Source organism: Bactrocera oleae, chromosome 3 (assembly GCF_042242935.1).
Source record: "Bactrocera oleae isolate idBacOlea1 chromosome 3, idBacOlea1, whole genome shotgun sequence".
NCBI classification, from domain to species: domain Eukaryota; kingdom Metazoa; phylum Arthropoda; class Insecta; order Diptera; family Tephritidae; genus Bactrocera; species Bactrocera oleae.
In genome coordinates, this window is record NC_091537.1 from 20214315 (window position 1) to 20237686 (window position 23372).

Genomic DNA, 23372 nt, shown 5'->3' on the forward strand with positions numbered 1-23372 from the left:
AGTCTATGTCAATGTATCCCTTTTCATTTTTGCAATTATCTTGAACATTTCAAGTGGTAAACAAACCGCACAAGTGACCGTTGTTGGTGGCTGTAACATTGCATGCTGCAATTGCCTCACTGCTGCTTCACCATTTCCTACACAACTACTCAGCAGCTATAGACATTGTAGCGGCGCAGTAGCAATGCAACATTTCCGCATATATGTATGTAACTAACCTGGCAACTTTGTACATTAATACTTTGTGGAGCGCTGCTGCAATCCGTTTCTTTGCTTACCACCTTTTGTCGTCATGCATTTACACTCCCTGAGGCGTATACGCAACTTTTTCTGCTACCCCATCAATGCATGGCTATGGGTATACGGCTTAATGGTGCAGTTCAAGCCAGTAAACCAAAAGTGAGTTGACGAAAAAATATTTGAAATGCAAGAGAGTTTTCTCACAATATTTGCTGTGGAGTTGTAAAAGGCGGTACAACTCTGTTTAGAGGCTTATAGCCGGATATATGTAAAAATCATTATTTTCTGAAGTCGCCGGATATATAAAGTTGACCACTTTTAAGATATAAACAAGAGAAACCTTTAAATTCGGCTGCACTATCCTTCACAGGTGGCTTAATTACAGCCTAAAAGGGGATAAAAAAAGGGTATTTTTCTTGATTTTTAGGACAGTTTGTATGACAGCTATATGCTGTAGTGGTTCGATCTAGAACAGTTTTTAAGATATTATACCGTTGCTTTGTACAATAAGTTATGCCAAATTTCGTGGAGATATCTTGTCAAATAAAAAAGTCGTTCATACAAGAATTTCATTTGCATTGGTCAGTTTATATGGCAGCTATATGCTATAGTAGTCCGATCTGAACAATTTTTACGGAGATTTCAGCTCAGATTTTGGTATATAATCTGTGCGAAATTTCATAAAGATATCTGGTCAAATAAAAAAGTTTTCCATACATGGACTTTATTTTGATTAGTCATGTTGTATGGCAGCTATATCCCATAGTGATCCAATATCGGTGCTTCTGACAAACGAGCAGTTCCTTGGAGAGAAAAGGATGTGTGCAAAATTTCAGAGTGATATCTCAAAAACTGACGAAGGAGTTTGTATACACCGACGTTCAGACAGACGTTTATGGCTAAGTCAACTCAACTCTTCACGCTGTTCGTTTAGTTGTGTATAGATGTATATTACTTTAGAGGGTCTCGCTGTGATCTTCAGAGAAACCTGTTTTTTTTTACTCATAAAAATGTCCCCTTACCTCATTTTACATATAAAATTACAGTAAAATCTCAACCACTTTCTTCGTTTATTTTGCTCACTGGTTACCGGTACTTTCATCTTATATGCGCCTACATCTGTACATTTATCTGGCTGCCTATGTTTGCATTCGGTTTTGTTGCTTTTGTGTGTCAAGCTTTTACAATTTCTAATATTCTTCAAGAGCCATCGTACTCACTTCCGGTGTTGGTTTTTGGTCATGCACTAGACATGCACTAAAGTGAAGTTGTAAAAACGCATACAGACACATGTATATGCATATATATGTATGTGTGCATGTTTGTGTGCATTTGTCACTATGCTCTCACATTTAATATGTGCACAGAGAAGAAGAAGAAGAAACAGCAGAAGACACACTCGAGCATATCACATGTATGGCACGCATGCTTTTGAGTTTGATTGTTGAATCGCCGCTTTAAAGTGTCCTTACAATTAAGTCTTTGCGCAAATATATACACACATAAATCACGTGCTTAAAATGTGGTTGAAAAATTTCTATTTAACATGTATTTGCAGATGTTTATATATGTATATATATATATATATATGTGTGTATACATAATGAGAGTTGATTTTGGTCTAAAAGAAAACGCAAACTTTTGTTGATAATTATTCTGCATAATTTTCAATATATTTTTTTACTATGCAAGATATGTATATAAAAAGTAAGTGATAGTGATTTGTAGAAGTATGAAGATATATCAAAAATATAAAAATATCTTAAAGAACAGTTATTGCCCAATTAAGTCAATTAAATTAAGTGATTTTCGGAGAATATGTTTCGCTCATAGCTACTACTTAGAGGTCCTAGCTTGGATAGTTAATGTACAGCTAACAGTATATGCAGACGAACGAATGTGCGTAAGGGTAAATATCTGTGTTGAGCTAAATTACAACAAGAAAAAACGTTAATTTTGGCTGTAACGCAGCAAAAACACCTTTCGTAAATTAAAAAGCTCCAAACAGCTCTTGGCTATAGCAATTCGATCTATGCAATTTTTTCGAAGACTGTACCGTAGCTTTAGACAATAATCCATGCTAAATTTTGTGAAGATATTTGGTCAAATAAAAAACGTTTTTCATACAAGGACTTAGTATTGATCGATTAGTTTGTATGTCAGCTATATGCTGTAGTGATTCGATCTAAGTAATTTCTTCGGATGTTATACTGTTTTTTTGGATAATTATGCATAGCAAATTTTGTGAAGAATATATATATATCGTCGAATAAAAAAGTTTTTTCATAGGAGAACTTGTTTCCGATCGTTCAGTTTTTAGTGCAGCTATATGTTTTAGTGGTCTTTACCCAAAGCCTCTTATTTAGCTTCCTTCCAGACTTCTCCAACCCTGGAACCGCTTCCTTGTAAAGAGGCCACCTGACCAGCTTGTGTATACCATAGTGATAACCCGCACTCATACACCTACAAGGTGGCCCTGTGTTTCTTTGGCCACCTTCATGACAACTGCGTATATAGCCGCTGCGGCCCGCTTTCACTCGTGGGAGATGGCCCTATTCTCCCTACGGCGATCACAAACCGTAAGTTCTATTGATTTAGGCCGTTTAGCGACTTTGCTAATGTTGGTGCAGCTCCCTTGCGAGGCTTCTTGCTGAAAATGGATCCCCCCTTATGCGACTTTAAGTTAGGACCCACTCAAGCCCGCTGATTCGCACCCTTCTAGCCTACTCAAGTGTGCTGGCATCTTGCCATGATTTCTGAACAGTCTGCCAGTCACCGTAGCAATACTTTCTTGCTGTCGTGATTACAACTGGGGATTTTAACGTTGCCTGTGGTCCCCGAACCCACCATGAACCTAGCAGATCTGGTGCTGACCTCGCAGCCGGCAGGCTTCTGTTGATTGACTTGCCTCCTCCGCAATTCAAATTGATCAGTTTTTAGCTGCCTTTCGTGGAGCACGATTCCGTCGCCCCAGGCAGTGATTCGATTTAAAGGCCGGTTCTGACCACCCGCCACACATTCGTTATCTCTGTGAAGAGCTCAAGGCGGGGGTTGACGCACGCCCCCTTTAATGGGCAATGCGTTCAGAGCCGACCAGCGCAAAGAGGAAGTACTCTTAACCTATTCCTACCACATCAACTTAATGATGACGGGAGGGGAACGTAACGATGTTAACATTTTTTCTTCATTAAAATACTCTTTCCTACAATTTTTACATTTCTGAATTCTAAACATTAATTTTTGCACTATAAAAGCATCTAGAGGTTAAAATTTTTAACATGTGAAAAACAGAAGAGGAAAGTAAATATTTTCGGATCGCTAAGTGAGTGTTTTTTATACCAAAAAAACTTCGGAAGAAAGATAAAAAACTAAATTCCGTAAAATTTGAAAAAAATATCGCGACCCACATCCCTGGTATTTGTATGTATATATCCCACAAGGGTACATACATATATATTACTGTTTTATTATTTCAACCAACGAAATATTACACAAAAGAGAACATGAGAGTGCTAGATAGCAAAAGCTGCAACACAACTTGAGGCGCACGGAACTTGTACTTCACTACGTGTTTACTAAAATTCGAAGTTTGCTTAGAGAAAACAAATTTTCGACTCGTAACTACACTCAGGTGCACTTCAGCGAACACGCACACAACCTATACATATTTACTCATATATCAATGCACATATATATCTGTGCCTTTATTCATATTTATTGTTGGGGTCTGCTTTGTGTGTCACTATGTACACCTTGTTTTTTTATAAACTTAGGTATTTAAATTTGTTTTGTGTTTTTGTGAAGTAAAAGCGAGCAGCGAAGCATCCTTCGGCAAACGCAAGTTAGGCGAAAGCTCTATACACAAGTACGCAAACATATACAAGTATATATGTGTGTGAGTGTTTGCTTACATATTTCCTTTCTGTAAAATATGGGTTTGAAGATTTCATTCCACTTGCCGCATGCATAAGCAATGCATATGCTTATAATAATGAAATATATTTACACATGAGCGTATGTATGCCTATCACACTAATGTGTGTGTGTGTGTGCGATCACATGTGCAACATTCGGCAGTTTAAGTGAAATGTGGCTGACCTAAGTTATTAAGCACATAAACATATGCAAATACGACAAGCGTAGATGCACTTAAGTGCAAGCAGCACAAGTGTTGCATGTAAACAAATATTTTTAAATTTGCGAAAAGAAGATTGTGTGTTGGAAGGACTAAGGAAGAAAAAACAGTTAAATATAATTTAGTTTTGCAAGTCAACAGCAATTCCAACAAACTTCTTTGGAGAAGTATTCCAAATCAATTTTAATACGCTTGCAACATGTTGCAGTAACAGGTGAATTGTGTAGTTCAGCAGCCTAAATGTCAAAATATATTTTTTTCCAATATTTTGTCAAAATTAATGAAATTTCTAAAAATATCTTATTAACAAATATTAGTGTGTCAGTTGGTGAACTCATCATTTAATCAAAATGAAAAAATCAAACAATTTCGAAACTTTTTTTTTTATTATTTAAATGAAACCCTCAAATGGCATGTTTCATAATTTTTTCATCTACATTATTGAGTTGAAACACACTTGAGCCGCGACGTTCAATTCGTGACCGAAGCTTCTTTAAACTAGTTGAGGTTAGGAGAGAAGCTAGAAAAACTAGCTTTCCAATAATGATAACCTCTTGACAAGTATGGTAATGTTGAACTAAGAATAAAGAAATAAAATAGTCATATATACCACAATTTATGAAGAAAGCTTATTGTAATTACAGGGGTTGAACCGTAATTTGTGAAATTTTTGGAAGCTTCTGACAATTACAAAGTATACCGAAATAATTTAGTTGCTTTGTACAAACTGGAACCGGAGTTATAGTAATAATTTCACCGAAGCTTTTACATAAGTCTTCATTTAATGCTTCTTCTCAATTTATATTGTGATCTCATATCCAGTTTTACATCAAATAAAATATCTACAGCATAAATTTAACCGATAAGTGGTGTAAAGCTTGTAATATTTAATGAATATACATTTACGTTCCACTTACAGTTGTTAGAGTCTCTTATAAATTCTTTGGAAATGTATATTCAAAAGTATGTGCAATGCCTAGAACTAAGTTCGAAAGTTTTATTGTTCAAATAAATTGAAATATTCAAACCAAAAATCTATAATATACATACCTAAGTGGTTTATGAACTAATGAGTGGTTTTCATTATGTCAAAATTTATGACAACATGAACTGCTTCAGAAAATTTCTGTTATGACTGGTTGTTGTCAATCTCAATAACAGTTGTGGGTTTTATTGACGAGGTTTTCAATTTGGCTCTTAGATAGTTTATATACACAAATGCTACAAAATTAAAGGAATATCTTTTAGACGTTTAATGTCATTAAAATTGACATTGTGCGAACCACATATAATTAAAAAAAAACAGCCAAACACAAACATCTTAGGGGGAATATAGGACACTAAGAGGTTTAATTTTGACAATAATGACATAATTTTGACAATAATGACATAATTTTGATAATTATGACATATTTTGACAATGATGATATAATTTTGTCACTAATGCCATTATTTTGACAATAATGATATAAGTTTTCTACAAATAAGTCAGTTTCGAGGATAATTATAATGACAGTTTTGACACTAATGACATAAGTTTGACGGAAATGTCATAATTTCAAAAAATGTAGCACAATTTTGAGAATAATAGTAATGATATAATATTAACAACAATAATATAATTTTGACAACGAAAATAAAATAATGACATAAGTTTGACAATGAAGAGACAATTTTGAAAATAATGACATAATTTTGGCACTAGTGATATAAGATTGACACAGATGTCATAATTTAGATACATATGACATAATCTTGAGAATAATGATTATAAGTTTATATTGACAATATATATGGTAAAATATTGACAATATAATATTGACAATCATGACATTATTTTGACAACAATGACAAAATGTAGACAATAATGAAATAATTTTGACACCAATGGCGTACAATTGATTATTATTGCATGTATTATTATTCTATGTCCATTTTCTGTCGCAATGCACTCCGTGGAATCATAGTTTGATAAAAAAACTATCGGGTGAAAAATGCAGATGGTCCCGATAAAAAGTTGCAAAGTCTCCTAAACTGTTTTAACTCACCTTAAAGTACGATCATAACTGTAAAATATATTATCACTATTTTATCTGCAATAGACTGTTCAGCCATATCAACATAAAATTTACTTCATATTGGAAATACTTACCATTCGTCTACACAATGCATTATGTAATCTATTCATTCTCGTTTTAACTACATACGCACATACATTTTGAGTGTCACTCATACTAATATCGAACTTTCAAAATTTATATACTTTTCCTTCAGGCAAAAGCAAACGCGAGCGAATTTCTGAAAATTTTACAAATAAACGAACTTCAAAGAAGTTGTGCGCACACAAAGGACAACGGAAAACCGTTATTAAGAAAAACTGAAAGTAAAACTTGTCGAGAGTGGATAGTAGTGAGTTTAAGACTCGTGCTAGTATACATTTTAAGCAGCTTATTAAGCCTTTAAAAGCTTTGGGCGCTACGCTTTTGAGCAAATTTCGACTGCTCGATTTGATTTGCGTTAACATTTTGTTGTTGTATGAGCTATCGGCCAACGTGCAATAAATACAAAAGTGAAAGCAGAAATACTAGCAACAGCTATCCAACGCAAACGTCACATTGTCCGTTGGAGGCTACACGTATAAGCGTCGCCTGCCGTTACGACAGACGCAAAACACAAAAATTGAGAATCGCAGCAAAGCGTTAACATAATGTTAAGTTCGCTCGATGCTTTAGCCGGTAAAATTTCACCTGGTTCTGGCAAGAATAGTCCGTCCCAGCAGGCACAGTCGCAGCAGCAGCAGCAGCAGCAGCAGCCGCTCGGTTTCCATATCAATCAAACGTCCGAGACGAATATTGCGCAACTACAACAACAACAACAGCAGCAACAACAATCCGCCAACCAATTGCAGGCAACACATTTGCCCGCAACAAGAGAACAGCAACAGCAGCCACAACAACAACAACAGCAACGCTACAATGGCAATCATTATAATGGACTGGACAACAATTGCAATAAATTATGCCACATCAATCACAACAGCATACACCCATATCAGAAACAGCTGTCGAGTCAACATAGCCAACAACAATTGCAACAGCCAACTATATCGCCAACGCAACAGCAACAGTTGCAAAGCTATTGTCAGCAACAGCAACAGCAACAATTGCAACAACAGCAACATGAGTTGTTTCAACAACAGCTGTTGCAACAACAGAAATCACTGCTTCTACAACAGCAACAACAAATGCCGGAGGAATCCGAATCACAGCAGGACTTTCGCAGTTGCCTGAAGGAGAAGTGAGTATTTCATAACCGTACACTAGTAATAACAATAACAATAACAATAATAATAATAACTGTAGTTGGTAGAAAACTAAAGCGAAATTGGTTCAAATCGTAGTACTAACTTTTTGTTGCACACTCATGCGTACATACATACATATAAACAACACTGTACAATTTAGTCGCCTTGTCATACTCACACATTAACATTTATTTGTTGTTGGTGTGTGTGTCTCGGTGAGTGTTGTTCACCACATGTCCTTTCTGACAACTATTTTGTGGTCACTTTAGAAACCAACATTTTTATTGTTGTTACAAATACATACACATGCGTCTTGTCCTATATTTTAGAGTATTAAATTATGTTAAAGGCGTTAACCCACAAAAATTTTATATGAAATTTATTCTTCTCAAAAGTTATTACCCGATAAAAAAGTCGTCAACAAGAAATATTGATAAGCGAACATAATAACTGTTTTTCAATATGATTTTTAATCAAATAGTATATATTTCTTGAATTATATACAGTTCCTTTAGAATATTTTCTGAAAACCAGGTCCAATACTGTTCTTTAAAAATCAAAAATTCCATCGAAAACTTCGAACATTATTACAAATCCTAAACATATTAGTTCTGCTTGTATTTGGAAAAAAATACATAATGGAATAATATCCTTATAGCTTACACTTTTGCATAATCCGTTTTAATGTTTCTATCTGCAAACTATCCAACTGTTCTACTCTTGACTTGAATGTCATTGTTCGGTATAATACTCAGGTAGTTTAAAATGAATTAGTTCGGGAGTTGTCAACTGTATTTTGGGTATTACTTCAACATATTTTTTCAGTTGATTGCTATTCTCTAAAAATTTTTATTCAGCGAAACATATGTAGTAGAGTACATAAAACGACATCACCTATTCGCTTGGTCGTTCAAATGGTCTCAACACATTTTTTAAATTATTTTTAAGATTTTGTAATCTTTTTACGAAAATAGTTAAACAAAAAATGAAAATTCTCAGAAGAGTTTGGTGGTTCATACATTCGAAGCTATTTTACGAGATTTTACGGAACTCGTCTGGAAATATTGTGGGCCCTTTTTACTATACCCTGAACAATCTATATTAAGTTTGCCACTATGTTTGCAACACCCAAAAGGAAACTTCGGAGAATTTATAAAGTATATACCATGCGTATATAACTGATCAGCGTGACAAGCTGAGTTAATTTTACCATGACTGTGTGTATGTTCGCGAAGTTTTTGAGATATCTGTTTCAAATTTTGCATGTGTCCTTCTCTCCCAAGGAAGCCGCTCATTTGTCGGAAACGACGATAAGGGACCACTATTGTATTGTATATAGCTGCCATGAAAATGACCGATACCGAAAACTTATTTATTTGAAAATATCTTCACAAAATTTAGCGTTTATAATTATCGGAGGCATCACTACAATCTAAAAACAAAAAAAAAAACAATCAGATCAGACCAGCCTTCTGAAAACCATAAAAAATTTCGTGGTGATTATTTTGGACTTCGACGGTACAATAACGCAATGAAATTTGGATTTATTTCAGGAGTTATTTTAGAAATCTTTCGATATCATTTACATATTTTTTATAGGCGACATATAAAGATATGTTTATAACTTTAGCCCAGACTGTAATTTTAATGATAAAAATATATTTTTCGTTTACCTATAGTTTTCTGTTGGCTTGTAGAATACTTTTAAGGTAAGAATTTTAGAATAGAGTTAGTAACTAAAGAAGAATTTAGTATTGCTTGAAACTTTGCCAAATATTACGGCAAACATAAAGTGTATTAGAAAGTCAAATCAAGTTTTCGAGAAACCTTTAAGTAGATATATTTTTCAGTGAAAATTTAGATATATGTTTAAGTGAAAATTTAGGAATATATTTTTTAACGAAAAATTAAATATATTTTTCATTGAAAAATAGAAACATTTGTGCTGAGAACTTAGTATAAATTTTATTCAAATAATTATGCTATTTTTAATTGATAATTTTTCGCTTAACTTTGCCTTTTGTTAATTACCTACTTGTAGAACATGGAGGAATTCTTTACACATATAAAATTCTTAATTGTTTATTTACGCAAAAAGTGGTTTAATTTCACTCGCTTTTTCATGCTTCATAATTTATTCAGCACGCTTGTTAATATGAATTTCGCTCATTATTGATGGAGTGTCTCTGCAGTATAAAAAAATGCCACGAAGTTGGGCATTAAGTGCTTTAAAAATACTTTCATGCACTGAAAATCGTATAAAACACAGTGTTTAATTGACATGAGCTAGCTTTCATTAGCTGGCTTTATTTGCCTAAGCTTGTAATCTTTCGCATATAAATGAGCTCACACGAACGCTTGTCAAAATAATTAAAAAATTCTATATTTTCACACAAAATATAGCTCGCTTAACACGCGAGCGAGTTTGTGGAATAACTGTAATAGTATATGTGTTTGTGTGTGCAGTGTTTTCAATTAGTATTTGTGCAAGCGTAAAAAAGCACTTACGATTTTTTTTGGTATGAATTACATAAATTTTTAAGCAGCTGCACATACACATACATACATAAATGCGTACAGTCAGACGGACATTTTTATGTTTATATGTGAACGTAACAAATTACTATAAAATTACCACCACACCCGTACTCTCTGCCCGATTTTGGCATAGTAGTTTCATGTACCTGCACTAACTCGTGAGTTGCGGTTGCTCATACGACGTGTCGTACCACGCTTGACTAATTTAATGTGTAATAACATTTGACATATTGTTGCCACGTATTGTTTTCGATTTGCTTGTTTTGCAGCGGTCACAATGAAAGGTTCCGGCTATAAATACATATCTACATATGTGCAATAATATTCATATATTCGAGCGTATTTATGTGCTTGTTGTTGTTGTGCGGGTGTTACCCTCAATTCAGCGCGCCATAAAAACTACACTAATAAATTTAAAGCAAATAAAATGCTTTTCATGTTAGGGCCAGTTTCATATGCTATATCCCGAGCATAATAGAAAGCACAACGCAAATAGACATACATACATACGTACATACATCCACACATATATATGTATTTACATGCATACACAACATTACCAGTCTGACTCACTGCATGCAAAGCATTTATGAATGTTCATAAGCAAAAATACACGATAAAACTGTAATGCATATGAGCAACTTAAAATGCATATGTATGTGTGTATGTCTGTATATTTGTATGCCGCACTCATAAAACTGACAGCTGCGCCAACCTTTGTGCGTTATTCTTTTATACTTTACTATAAAAATTTATTTCCCTCATATTCACCGTTGTTTGTTATTCACCACACCAGCGGAAGGACATTTTAAGGAGCAACGCATGCACATACATACATGAAGAAGACATACAAGCGAGTAAGTGCTGGTGTGTAAAACCAAATATACGAGCTTTGTTCCAAAAAAAAAGAAAAAACTTAAAAAATTTTAAAATTACCGTGAAATATATGACTGACCCTTAGCAGCATACACATAAATGCTCTAATAATAAAATAAAAAATTTATTGGTGGTTTTCGTTATTAAAAAACAATAAATGAAGAAGGAAACCTTAACTTTAGCAGCAGCGATGCTATAATACCCTTCACAGTTACATTTCTTATAGCATAAATAAAAAAAGAGTATCTTGATTTTGATCTTTGTTAGTATGTATAGCTGCTATATGCCATATTAGTCTGATCTGAAAAATTTAGTCACATATAGTAGTGTTGGTTTGGAAAATAATTCATGCCAATTTTTGTGAAGATAATGTGTAAAATAAAAAAGTTTTGTATAGAAGAACTAGATTTTGATCGATCAGTCTATAAGTATGACCGAAACGTGAGTAAAATTTTGGATCCGTACAAACGGACAAACCTTGGTACAACCTGGTAGACAAAGGCAATTGAAGTTACTAAAAATAATTTTTTGTCAAAGTTGATCCTTTAGTTTTCTCTCATATGAAAAATTTGTCGGTATATACTTAAAATGGTAATAAATTATAGTTTAAAAAAACTAAAAAAACACCCTTTAAAGTAATTTTTAAACCTTCTCCTATAACGCTCTTCCCTGACATCTTATTTCTATATATAGTATAGTAGTATAGTATATTTTAACATAATTGATATTTGGGAAGTGGGCGTGGTTATTATCTGATTTTCACTGCGTATGAAAAAGGGCTAAAGGGACTTCTTCTCAGCAAATTTGGTTGAGTTAGCTTTAGCGGTTTTGCAGATATATACATTAAACCATTTAGGGTCGAGGTTACGCCCACCTTTAAAGCAATGGGACACTGTTAATCATATTATTGCATTGTCATCGGTCCATGACACGTCTGCAAAGTTTCAAGTTAATCAGACCTTTGGAAACCGGTGAAAATTGAGCTCTAAGATTCCATTACATACATACAACCCATGCTAATAAAAGGGTGTTAAAAATATTAAGAATGTTTCCTATAAAAACTTATAGAAAATATTGTATTAGGTTAGTTGAGATTAGGTGTTAGGCTTGACGAATTCTTAAACGGAAGATCAAACTAGGGCAAACATTTATACAGAAATAATATTCTCTTTCATTTAATTTCATTCATATGAAAATAGGTATACGTAAAGTTTTCTGTAGAACAATTTTGTTTTAGTCAGGATAGTTGACTTGGCGAAATTAAACTTGGAAAAATATTTATGTTTCGTTAAATGTAAGTCTTTGATAGCAGTAGTTTTACTGCTCCAGAGCGAAGCCTTCTTCAGACTGTCCACTCCGATAGTATGGCAGCAATATTAGTCTTGAGTTCGCTGACTCTGTGCTCAAGACTGTTGAAGAGTTGTCCAAATTCCTTATCTCTAGCGAAATGGGAACGGGTAGGAGCTCCGTTGGTTTCTTGTGGTTCACTACGGGACTGTTGGGCCACACACCAATTCCGCAAGCGTTGGTGAAGTACCAGTAGCTGTGCAGTCGTAATCCTGCCCAGGGTAAATCGTAAGAGTTCTAGGAAACTCTCAACAATGTACACCTTTCAGTGGTTGTCGGAGTTCTAACTGAACACTGTCCGATTGATAAGATTGATCACTTCTTCCTCAAATGTTCCGCTTTTTCCAGATCAAAGCAAAAACACCTCTGATCGCATACTTTAAGACATCTACTTGTAGGTAAAATAGCGGAAATAAAGATAAACACCTAAGCAGCTTTGTAATAGGTTTAGGACGTTTTGCCGATAGCTAATAACCAACTACAGGAGTTTCTCGCTTCACAAGGGACTCTACATAACAGCCTAAGTGTAGTCCCCCAATATGCTGTGGGATCAGCCATCTAACCTAACCTAGTTTACTTGGTGGTCGCTGCTTTAACAATACTTGGCTAAACGCGAAAATTTAACGATCGATTCCAATGATAAAATAGTCAACAAATTTATTGGTCGTTTTTGTCTTCATGCCTTTCTCTAAAATGACTAATCTTGCACTATACACTTAATCTATTTTGTGGCAATTATTTCTACATCTCGCTATGCTTTAAGTCCTCCATTGGCACATCAGTTATGCAATTAACCTTTAAATAATAAATATGCATGAGCTTTTAAGTACACATGTACATATGTATGTATGTGAGTTGCTGTTGGGCGCAAAAAATAAAACAAAACGCGCATCAAACATTACCCATAAAATCGCAAATTAATTTTTCATAAAATAATCAAAATAAAAAGTTGACATCGACAATGACTACGCCAGCCAGTGCTGCCACTGCAGCAATGTAACCGCAAATGCGAGTGTCAACAGCGCGACATTTGCATAATATCTAGCACAACGCCAACGCGCACAAGCATACAGTACTGAAGGATCATCCTATATATGTACATACATACATACTTGTATACATACAAATGTACTCACATATATGTACATATGTACATAGGCAAATTTTATTTACGCTCTGGAAATTTGTCGGCTGGGTTTTCTACTTTCTAGTCAAACACACATACGTTTATATATATATATACATATATGCAAATTCCACTAGCGAACAGGAATTTTTGCATAAAAACACATTTGACAGTTGTAAATACTTTTGTATATACTTGTATATATACATAGGTTTGCTAACAACACAAAATATTCGTAGAAATGTTTGTATGTTTGCGTGTGTGCAGATATACTTAATACCCGTTATGCAAATGTGTCGCAAGGTGACTGCCGAATGACGGCGAAGTTGTCATATCGGCTGCTGAATGGCATCTAAGTTAATAATACATACATAATTATGATCATGAAGCAGATAATTGCGTTGATGACGCCGATTGCGCAAAGCATCGGTAGCTTGGATACGTGTGATAAGTGAGTTCAAGATGAGTAAAAACAGTTTTATTGCTGACTTTTTTTTTTTTTGAATAAAGTGTTGGTATATTTTTATGACTATTATGGAGCTCATATTTAAACCGAGTTCTCTCGAAAGCGAACGCCAAAAGAACACTCGCTAAAAAAGAAAAAGAATCAGATATTTTTTCCAATTCAATTTAAAACTAAAATAGACCACATAAATATCACCTCACAAAATATGTTTATACTCTGCACAGGGCATATTAAGTTTGTCACGAAGTTTGTAACATCCAGAACAAAACGTTGGCGACCTTATAAAGTATGTACCATACATAAATAACTGATCACGTGACGAGCTGAGTCGATTTAGCCATGCCCGTCTGTCTGTATGTATGCGAACTATTCCCTCAGCTTTTCAGATATCGATCTGAAATTTGCACATTTCGTTTTCTACCCAAAAAATTGCTTATTTGTCAGAATTGCTTATATCAGACTATAATAACAAACAAACTGATCGGATAAAATCAAGTGCTTCTATGGAAAACTATTTTATCTGAAAAAATTTCATCATGCACTTTGATATGGATTATTTTCCAAGTCAATGGTACCAACTCCGAAGAGACTGTTTAGATCGAACCACTTTGGCATATAGCTGCCATACAATCTGATCGTTCATAATCCAGTCCTTGTATGCAATATTTTCTATTTGACAAGCTATCTTCACGAAGTTTGATATGGATTATTATCTAAGATAATGATATAATCTGCAAAGAAATTATCTAAGTCTGACGACAAAAGCATATAGACGCCCTGTAAATGCTTAGAAAAAGAGGATAAATGGAAATTTCCTTTAGTTGATAAGATATCTTTTCCTTTTACTTTGTATAATAATAATTGTATTATTATTTTTCATGTAATAAATAAATAAATAAATATCTTTACGAAATTTGGCGTGCATAATTTTCCAAGGCAATACACGAAAAAAAAGTCACATAACAGTCATGAATTTTTATTACAAAAGCAACAATTTGACAACAATAATTGATGTATTAGAAAACTTTTGTAAGAAAATCTCAACATTTATACAAAACAGCATTAGGGGGCTCAGAAACAAGCACCTAGAGGTTCGTCACCACAAGTTCATACTCAAATGGTTTTCTCAATCTACTTTAGCGACAGTAATCCCTGTGTTGGTATGGAATTATATTGGAAGTAAGTAAGAAAATTGCTGCTCTCCGCAATTGCTAATACTTTTTCGAAAGCAATACAACAACAGATAACAGATAGACATTGATGATAGATGGAAAATCGTAAGAAATACAATTTGGCATGCACATCCCATTCTATTGATATTTAGACAGGCATAAGTCCTGCAGCATTTATTTTGCTTCATTATCCCTTTGATTCTTTGAGTATTGCTTACTTTTTCCATTATCAGCTGCTGGCATTTCACTTACTTTGTTTTGTGCTTTTTCTATTTTTGTGTTGTTGTTGCTGTTGTAGTTATTACGGCAGATTGTTGCTTCTGTTGCCCGATGCTACGGCAATTCAGTGTCTAAATCCCGGCATTATCCCAGGGATTTTTTTCCGCTTTTGCACTTTATTTACGCTTTCGTGTGGGTTTAGTTCGATTTCCATCTCTTACAGTGCCACTCTGTGTGTGTGTGTGCATGTGTGTGTTTGCGTTTGTGTGGCTTGTGGCTTTCCAGCGGTGGCTTGTATTCCCTCTGTATTATTTACAAATGCTTGATTTGCGTTTTGTTGCGCTTTTTACAGCTTTGTTTCATGAAAATATTCCGTTTAAATTGCAGTGGATAAATTTTTGTTAATTTGCGCTTCCAGTGTGTACGCTTTTCTCTTACTCTCTCACACACTCTTTGCAAGTTAAACATTTAAAACGCTTGTCTGCAATTCATGTACACTTAGAATTGTTCGAAACAATACGAGCATCTTGCCTTATTGCCCTTTTGTAGCATGGCTTACTTACAACAAGTGTTGCGGCAGCTATTGAGATTGTTTTTCATGTTGTTGCTGTTGTTATTATTGTTGTTTGTACCATCGTTTTGCCCCCAAGGAGTTGAGCATACACTTTATATCCGTCATTGTTGTTTTCATAGCAGCTTACTCCCGCAGTTTACTTATTTGCCCACCGTTCGGGATTCATATCGATCCGTTGCCACTCACACTGCTCTCCGCAATCGAACACTAATACTCATTTGCAGCAATCCAAGCATTTGTACTTATCCTCCTTGCCATGATTGCCATTTTCGTGCCACTGTCGAGTTATTTGCTGTTTTGGATTTTGCCAGTGTTGCCATCACTGTTCCTCATCCGCCTTCGTGCAATCATCGTGGCGTAGTTTCTATTTTTATTATCTATGTTGTTTTGCATGTGTCTAACTTTGCCTAAATTGTATTTGTTCCCTCTATTCACACATGCCGCGCCGGCATTATTGTATTTGTCTTTGACTTATTCGCACCCGTGGGTGTTATTCTCCACAGCGGGTTTTCCGTTTTCGAACCTAATGCGGGGATTAAATTTAATTACGAACAAGCACTTCACAGAAGCTTCCAAAAGAAGTGGAGGTTTCATATTTTTTTCACAAAAAAAGGAAATTACCAGGGTAACATCAAACAAATATATAGTATATGCATATTAATCTTCCACTGAAAATTTTTTAAAGTATTGCGGAGATTTCACGAATAGTTATATTGTTCTAGGACATATTTAAATATTAAAATATTATTATGTAGAAGAAGTAATATTTTTCAAGTTTAATCTATGGTCCCAAAACCCGTTTAAAGCAAACCGAGAAAGTTCAAAAATCGATATGATATATATTTGTCGCAACAGTTCGAAGTAATTTACATATTATAGTTCCCAAAGTGCATATTAGTCTCTCATAATGTTGGTCTATTATTGTATGATTCTTCAAAATAATCATAGCCATAGTAAAGCGTGGCCGGATCTGATAGTATATAAACCATATAAATAAATCTTTGACAGAAAAGTTTGAAACGCATATGGATGGCGAAGAACTATGATATTATTTAAAGAAAGAGCCAGATTTTAAAGACAGTCGAATCTATCGACTTGATATCCACCTGAATCGATCGGAATGGCGGAGAAATCGATAAGTTTATGCACATGTAACGATCAACATAAAGGTCAAAAACTTTCAGTTTCATCATTATTCTTCTTCGGTCATTGTAGCCAACTATTTTAAACAACTTATAGAGAGTGGTACTAAATATATATAACGGTTTTACTTTATAATATCGTTCGTCATTGCGTAAGTTATAGAAATATCAATCTTAATAAGAAAGATTCGCAGAATATAGATATTTGTTTTATTGAAGAAGAGCTTAAGCTTAATTGTCTGCTTTTATCGAGAGTGTTTTCTGATTTCCAAATAGTCCAAATATTTATTAACTTTCTCGTTCATTATAAAATTGAGGATACTCTCACATACGTCACCAAACCTACAGCGTTGGTTTCGTGCGATGATATTGTGTCAAATTACATAAAGCGGTCCTCCTTCAACTGGATCTGATACCAACACCCCAGATAACTCATATCTATACTTACTTATACTATTTTCTTGCCTTCTAATTACCCTGTTCACATGACAAAGGCAAATGAACTCGTTAAAGCACGGTTAAAGTAGAGGTCAACAGAGGTGAAAGCTAAATAGTTTGCTATTTTTTGATGTTAGCTGTGGTATTCAATTCGAAATCAAAGTGCCTCCAAAAAATATTCCTCCTAAGCACATGCCTAACCTAAAATAACACGCGATAATTTCAAGAATTTTTTCAACGCCCTTTTAATAATAAATTAGCGCCACGCTTTGGTGATTTTTAAATTTAGACCAAGCGAACACATACAGTTTTTTCAATCAGCAGCATTCGGGTAAAAGGAGAACAACAACAAGCCGTAAAGGAAAAACAATTTACTGCTTTTAGTAAAACAAATCGATTCGGTTTTCACACACAATATTGGAACATATGTACATGAGAGTGTGTATATGGTATTTATATGTATACTAACGGTATTTGTGTGATAGCTGTTGTTTTGGGGCACTTTGAATGACTCGTTGCTGACGTTTTCTTTTGGCATTTTATTTAACTTTCAGCACTTTTGGTTCACACCAAAACGTTGTTGCCGCCCATTTTTAACCCAAAATCAGTAACTAATCGCCAAGCAAATAAGTTAACGCAACTGCCGGCTGCTGAAAACGGAAAAGGGCAGTAATAACAGAAAAACACTGAAATAAAGAACAAAAGACAAATAAATAAACAAATAAAAAAGGTCCCCTTGAAAAATGTGCGCCCGATACAAAAGCAAACAACAAGCTATGTTATGAAAACAACAGTATGTTTGGCGAGCTGTCATCGTGCGAAATTTGGACAGTTGGGGGCATTACAGGGCTTACGGAAATTATTACAACACATTCTTTGGGCATAATTAAGGAATGCTTTGCTTAATTAAATTTAATTCGGTTATTTATAGAGAAATTCGCAAATGAGTAGGAATAACTTGCCTGCCGACAAAAGAATTTGTAAGTTAATGAATTTTTGCAAAGTTTGCTTACTTGTCATCTTCGATTCGTAAAGCTTCCGATAGCGGCGAAACGAACAGACAATTGCTATAAATCGCCTAAGCTGGTATATTTAAGTAGAGATAGGTTAGCAAACGGTTGTATTACTTTAAGGAGGACATACATTGACTCGCGTCGAATTAATTAGGATAACATTTTGTGTTTTTCCCCTTAACGTTTTTATAGAAAAGCGAGCAGAGCTCAGATAGCGGGAGATAAGTGTAACTGAGGTGAAATTTACTCAGAGAAGTGGCTGTAAATAGCCTTAATACTGATAAGTTTCGATTGTTAATAGCTCTCCTCATTTAAGTGAATTGCAATAAAACATCCGCTTAAGTAAAGGCTATTTTAATTAACTTTTTAAATTAATAAATAACATTCATTTAGAGAGGTTTCCTATTTTGTTTATCGAACTCAATAAAATACCAAAATATTTTTTGATTTATAGCAAGAATTATCCAGTTTCGCTAAATATATAGAATTTTAGCCAGGTTGTGCGTTCTTTTCGCACTCGCCTAATATTTCTAAGACCTAGTCTTGTTTTCTTATGATATACTGATTTGCTCCAACTTAGCTTGTGAGTTAATGTTAGCTTCCGGAGTATTTTAACTCAGTCGAGTCTTCTTTTTGCACTTGCTTAAACTTTTTAAGATATTAATATTTTTTGCTTTAGATTAAGACTTGCTCTAACTGTGCTTAATTAATTAGCTTAATTTACGTATTAAACTCCTTCAGGGCACCTTTAACCGATTTGAGCGTTCTTTTCAAACTCGCTTAAAATTTTTGTAGGCTCAATGGCACTTTGCTTTTGCCTTTCTAAATTAATTGATTAAGGCCTCAATATTTTTTCCTATGATTTAGACTTGCCTCAGCTTATTTTCTAATAACCTTACTGTTGTTTAATAACGTCAAGAAAATTTTAATTGAGTTGTGTGTTCTTTTTGCGCTCGCTTAGATTTTCTAAGGAGCTTAATATCACTCTTGTTTTCCTTCACTACTTTGCCCCGACTTCGTGAATATCGAACTGTGAATATCTCACTGTGAATATCTCACTATGAATATCTCACTGTTGTCATAGGCCTTCATAGAAATTTAAGCCAGTTGAGCGTTCTTTTCGCACTCGCTTAATTGCACTTGAGCGATTCAAAAGCACTTTTATTTGCTCTTCCTTAATTATTTTACCCCAACTTGGTTCGTGACTAACTCACGGTGCGCCACAATAATAATCGAACCGTCTACGCCGAACACCAACCTATTAGGCCAGCGACACTTTCACCCCAACCACTACAACCGCAAGCATAATGTGACTAGTAAATTCGAATACAACAAAAACAACAATAAATTGATAGAACACCACTAACCAGTCCATATCAAGTAAGTGCTTGTGTGTGTAGATGGGACCGTGCGCCCAGCTGTTCGAGTAATCTGCCGTCTGTCCGCACGCCGCTAACTATTGGGGCAACAACGAAGTAACCGACCAACACGCCTTGTGGTTGTGACTCGATAAAATTTATCACAAAAATAAAAGTGAAAGCCAAAACATTAATAAAATACATTCTCCACACTGCAGGCACTTTGCGTACCGTGGCGTTCCGGAGCGTGGCGTGGCGTGGTGTTGTGTGAAAAGCGGACAGTGGAATGTGGCAAGTGGCAAGTTGTGGTGGCAATGCTATTTCGAACATCAGTGTCTGGGCTTGTTATTTGAAGTGTCCTTACCGCCATTCACTGCCCTTTGAATAACTGTGTGTGTGTATGTGTGCATACATAAAATGTTCAATATGCTTGCACGTGTGTGTGTGTTGGTGTGTTGTTTGGCAGTTTTTTGCGAGTGGCTTTCATTTTAAAGCTGCACAATAATACGAGCGAGACCACACAACGCAACGGCAGTCACACTTCATACTCGTATTTCGGAACTATTTGCACAACTGTACTTACAAATATGCTTGACGCTAACTAACTCGCTGCGCCGCATTTGCTGCCACTCGCCCGAATACATGCCACATACTCACTCACGCTCACACACACACACCCTTGTGCATGCATATGTAGATCACAGCCGCTGTATTGCGGTCAGTTTTGGTTTGCTCTTTGCCGTCATTTATAGCACGTCCCTTTTGAACCCCCCCTCGCGCCCGCTGGCAAGCGCTTTTCACAATGTAGTTTTCTTGCTGTCGACTCTGCTTCGCGTTCATGGCTTTGTAAATGTGGTTATTGCAAGTGTTGCTGCCTGTTATTGGCAGCAGCACCAACTCCAGTACCTACAGCAACAAAAATAACAGCCAACACTGGCGGCAACAACAATAGCAGCTGCCACAGGCAGATCTGCTACCACCTTACTCATCGCACTCTCTACTAAAAATGCCGCGTGTGTATGTGTGTGAGTCCGCATTTTTGCATTTACACACATCCGTGTACGTTAGTGTGTGTTTGTGCGGAGTCCTGTTGCTTGTGTTTTGGCTTGTTGGTTTGCGCCAAGCCCGACAAGCTTCATTGATTCGGTGCGGTTATGGATTTGGGTGTTGCGGTTGTGCATTATTTGTGTGTGCTACTCTTTTTTATTGTTGGCTTTATTGTTATTGTTGTTGGCAGTCTTATTTGGTTGCGGCTAAATTTCCGTTTTTTCTGCTGATGAAATTCATTTTTTGGGTTCGTATTTTATTAGGAACAGCACCGCTTTTTTATTGCCAGCTGTGGATTGAACTTGACAGTGTTTTATTGAAAGCCATAAAGCCGGAAGGTTTATTAAGCATGTAGTTGACAAATATTTACTACGAGCGTACTAAGTACGTAACTAGCGGTTGTTGTTTATAAAAAAATAATTGGCTAGTCATGTGGGACAAGACTTGATTATAATCCTTTGCCGCATTGTAGTTTGTAAAGGAGAGTTTTGTGTTGATCATTTAGATGAATTATTAACCACTTAATCAAAAATTTGCTTTTCGGTTGTGTCTATTAACATATATATGTGTCTGTATGTTTTAGCTGATGTCATATTTGCTTCGAGTACTGACATAATTTTCTGCATTTTTGTGTTTGACACACATTTTGTAAAATCTTGTAATAAATTGCAGTGTCCACCTTATTTTAGGTATTTTTGATACGTCGTATCTCCAAATTAAAATATTTTTAAACTAACTGCTAAGACGCGAGCATACCTACAATATAGACAGGCCCTTATATACAAGGAATTTGCGGTAGGCATCTTTCTGGACATCGAGAAGTCGGAAGGCGGTGATTAAAGCCCTCGAATAGTTTGTGGTGGAACCACAAACACCTCATATGTATATATATAGTCCTCTCTTCAATATAAATGCCTTCAACCTGTTGATAAGATGAAATACCTAAGGCTTATATTTAATAGAAAGCTTTCATGGAGGCCAAATATTGAAGACTGCGTACAGAAGGCATCGCTTGCCTTATATCCTGGTAGAGGAGCTATAGAGATAAGGTGAGGACTCTCACCAAAGGTCACCTCTCTAAGATACCGTAGTCAAGCCTACACTGTTTTGGGGTGTATTCGTCTGGTGGAGGGCACTCGAAATGCTATTCTCGCTTAGAAGCTGGAACGCGTACAAATATCGGCTCTCATCGGCAGCTTTGGTGTACTGCGGACTATACCAACAATGACACTTAATGCCACCCGTGGATATTGCCGGAGGGTATATGAAGGTGTCCAAACAGTGTCACGCTGAATACTCTCCTCCTTCAATTGCATCCCTGAAAACTTGAAACGCTGCGTTATGGAGGCCATCCGTGGCAACTTTTTCTCTGTTCACATATTGACGAGGGATATGTGAGCTTTTTCACGGTAGGGTCGTAGCTAGTAGAGCAGGTTCGAAGGGGAGATTTTTGTAAGGTGCTCTCCGTCAATACATATTAGCTTCATGCTATCCAATCACTAAAAGTTTTTCAGTTAGAAGTGGCTGCTATTATCGTGGCAGTAGACGTACAGCTACGAACTGCAACCTCTGCAGAGAGGTGAGCATTCATTCCGGAAGCAGAGCGGCAATACTAGTGCTAAGCTCGATAATTGTGCGCTCACAGCAAATGGAGGAGTGTCTGTTCTTGCTAGAAATAGCATCAAGCTATATCATCATCAAAGTCGTTTAGGTGCTAGAGGCGGCACCCTTGTCCCGCTCACATCGTTGCATCTCTATTGACGTCTTGATATCAAAGTGATATCAAAGTTTTAAGCTTTTTTTGTGAATTAATTATCAAAAATATTTTTCATTCCAAATCTCCTTAAAAACTTCCAAAACGTTTTGGTAAAATCTGGCAGTTCCATGTAAAATGTGTTTAAATCTATATTAATACTATATGAACGTTTATTAACTCTCTTATTGTGTAAAGTTTAAAAAATTTGGTTAAGTTCAAATTATACTGCAACTCTATTCAAAATTGTGCGTGAATTGAAACTACAAAACTTTTCTATAGCTTTTTTAACTAGTTTGTTTTGCAAAAATTTTAAACACTTCTATAAAATTGAAAAATTTTCGGCATCTCTCCAAGTTGTGTTTAAATCAAAGGCATGAAAACTTTTCGAAAGTATTTTAAACATTATTAATTTTTCAAATATTTTACTTCATTTTGTTTTGATTTACTATATTCTTATTTCTTTTCGCTCTAATTTTGTACAATTGTACTATATTCGATAGGTGGCAACTCTATTCTATATATCTTTAATGGTCTTAAACTACAGTTAAGATCACTTTCCTAAAGATTTCTTAACCTCTTTCTGTTTGCAGAAATTTTGTAAAATTTTTCCGTATGAAATTT

The 23372-nt window shown here is 35.3% G+C and overlaps 1 protein-coding gene across 3 annotated transcripts in view; it reads left to right on the forward strand.

Moving 5' to 3' along the window:
- The window catches only part of bru1 (bruno 1), a 239688-nt gene that overhangs the window by 77107 nt on the left and 139209 nt on the right, over positions 1 to 23372 (forward strand). For all 3 annotated transcript variants that reach the window (XM_070106206.1, XM_036366791.2, XM_036366792.2), the window contains exon 2: positions 6650 to 7672. In XM_070106206.1, the coding sequence (XP_069962307.1) occupies positions 7083 to 7672 (590 nt within the window). In that variant the 5' untranslated portion in view covers positions 6650 to 7082. The remainder of the gene's footprint in view (positions 1 to 6649; positions 7673 to 23372) is intronic.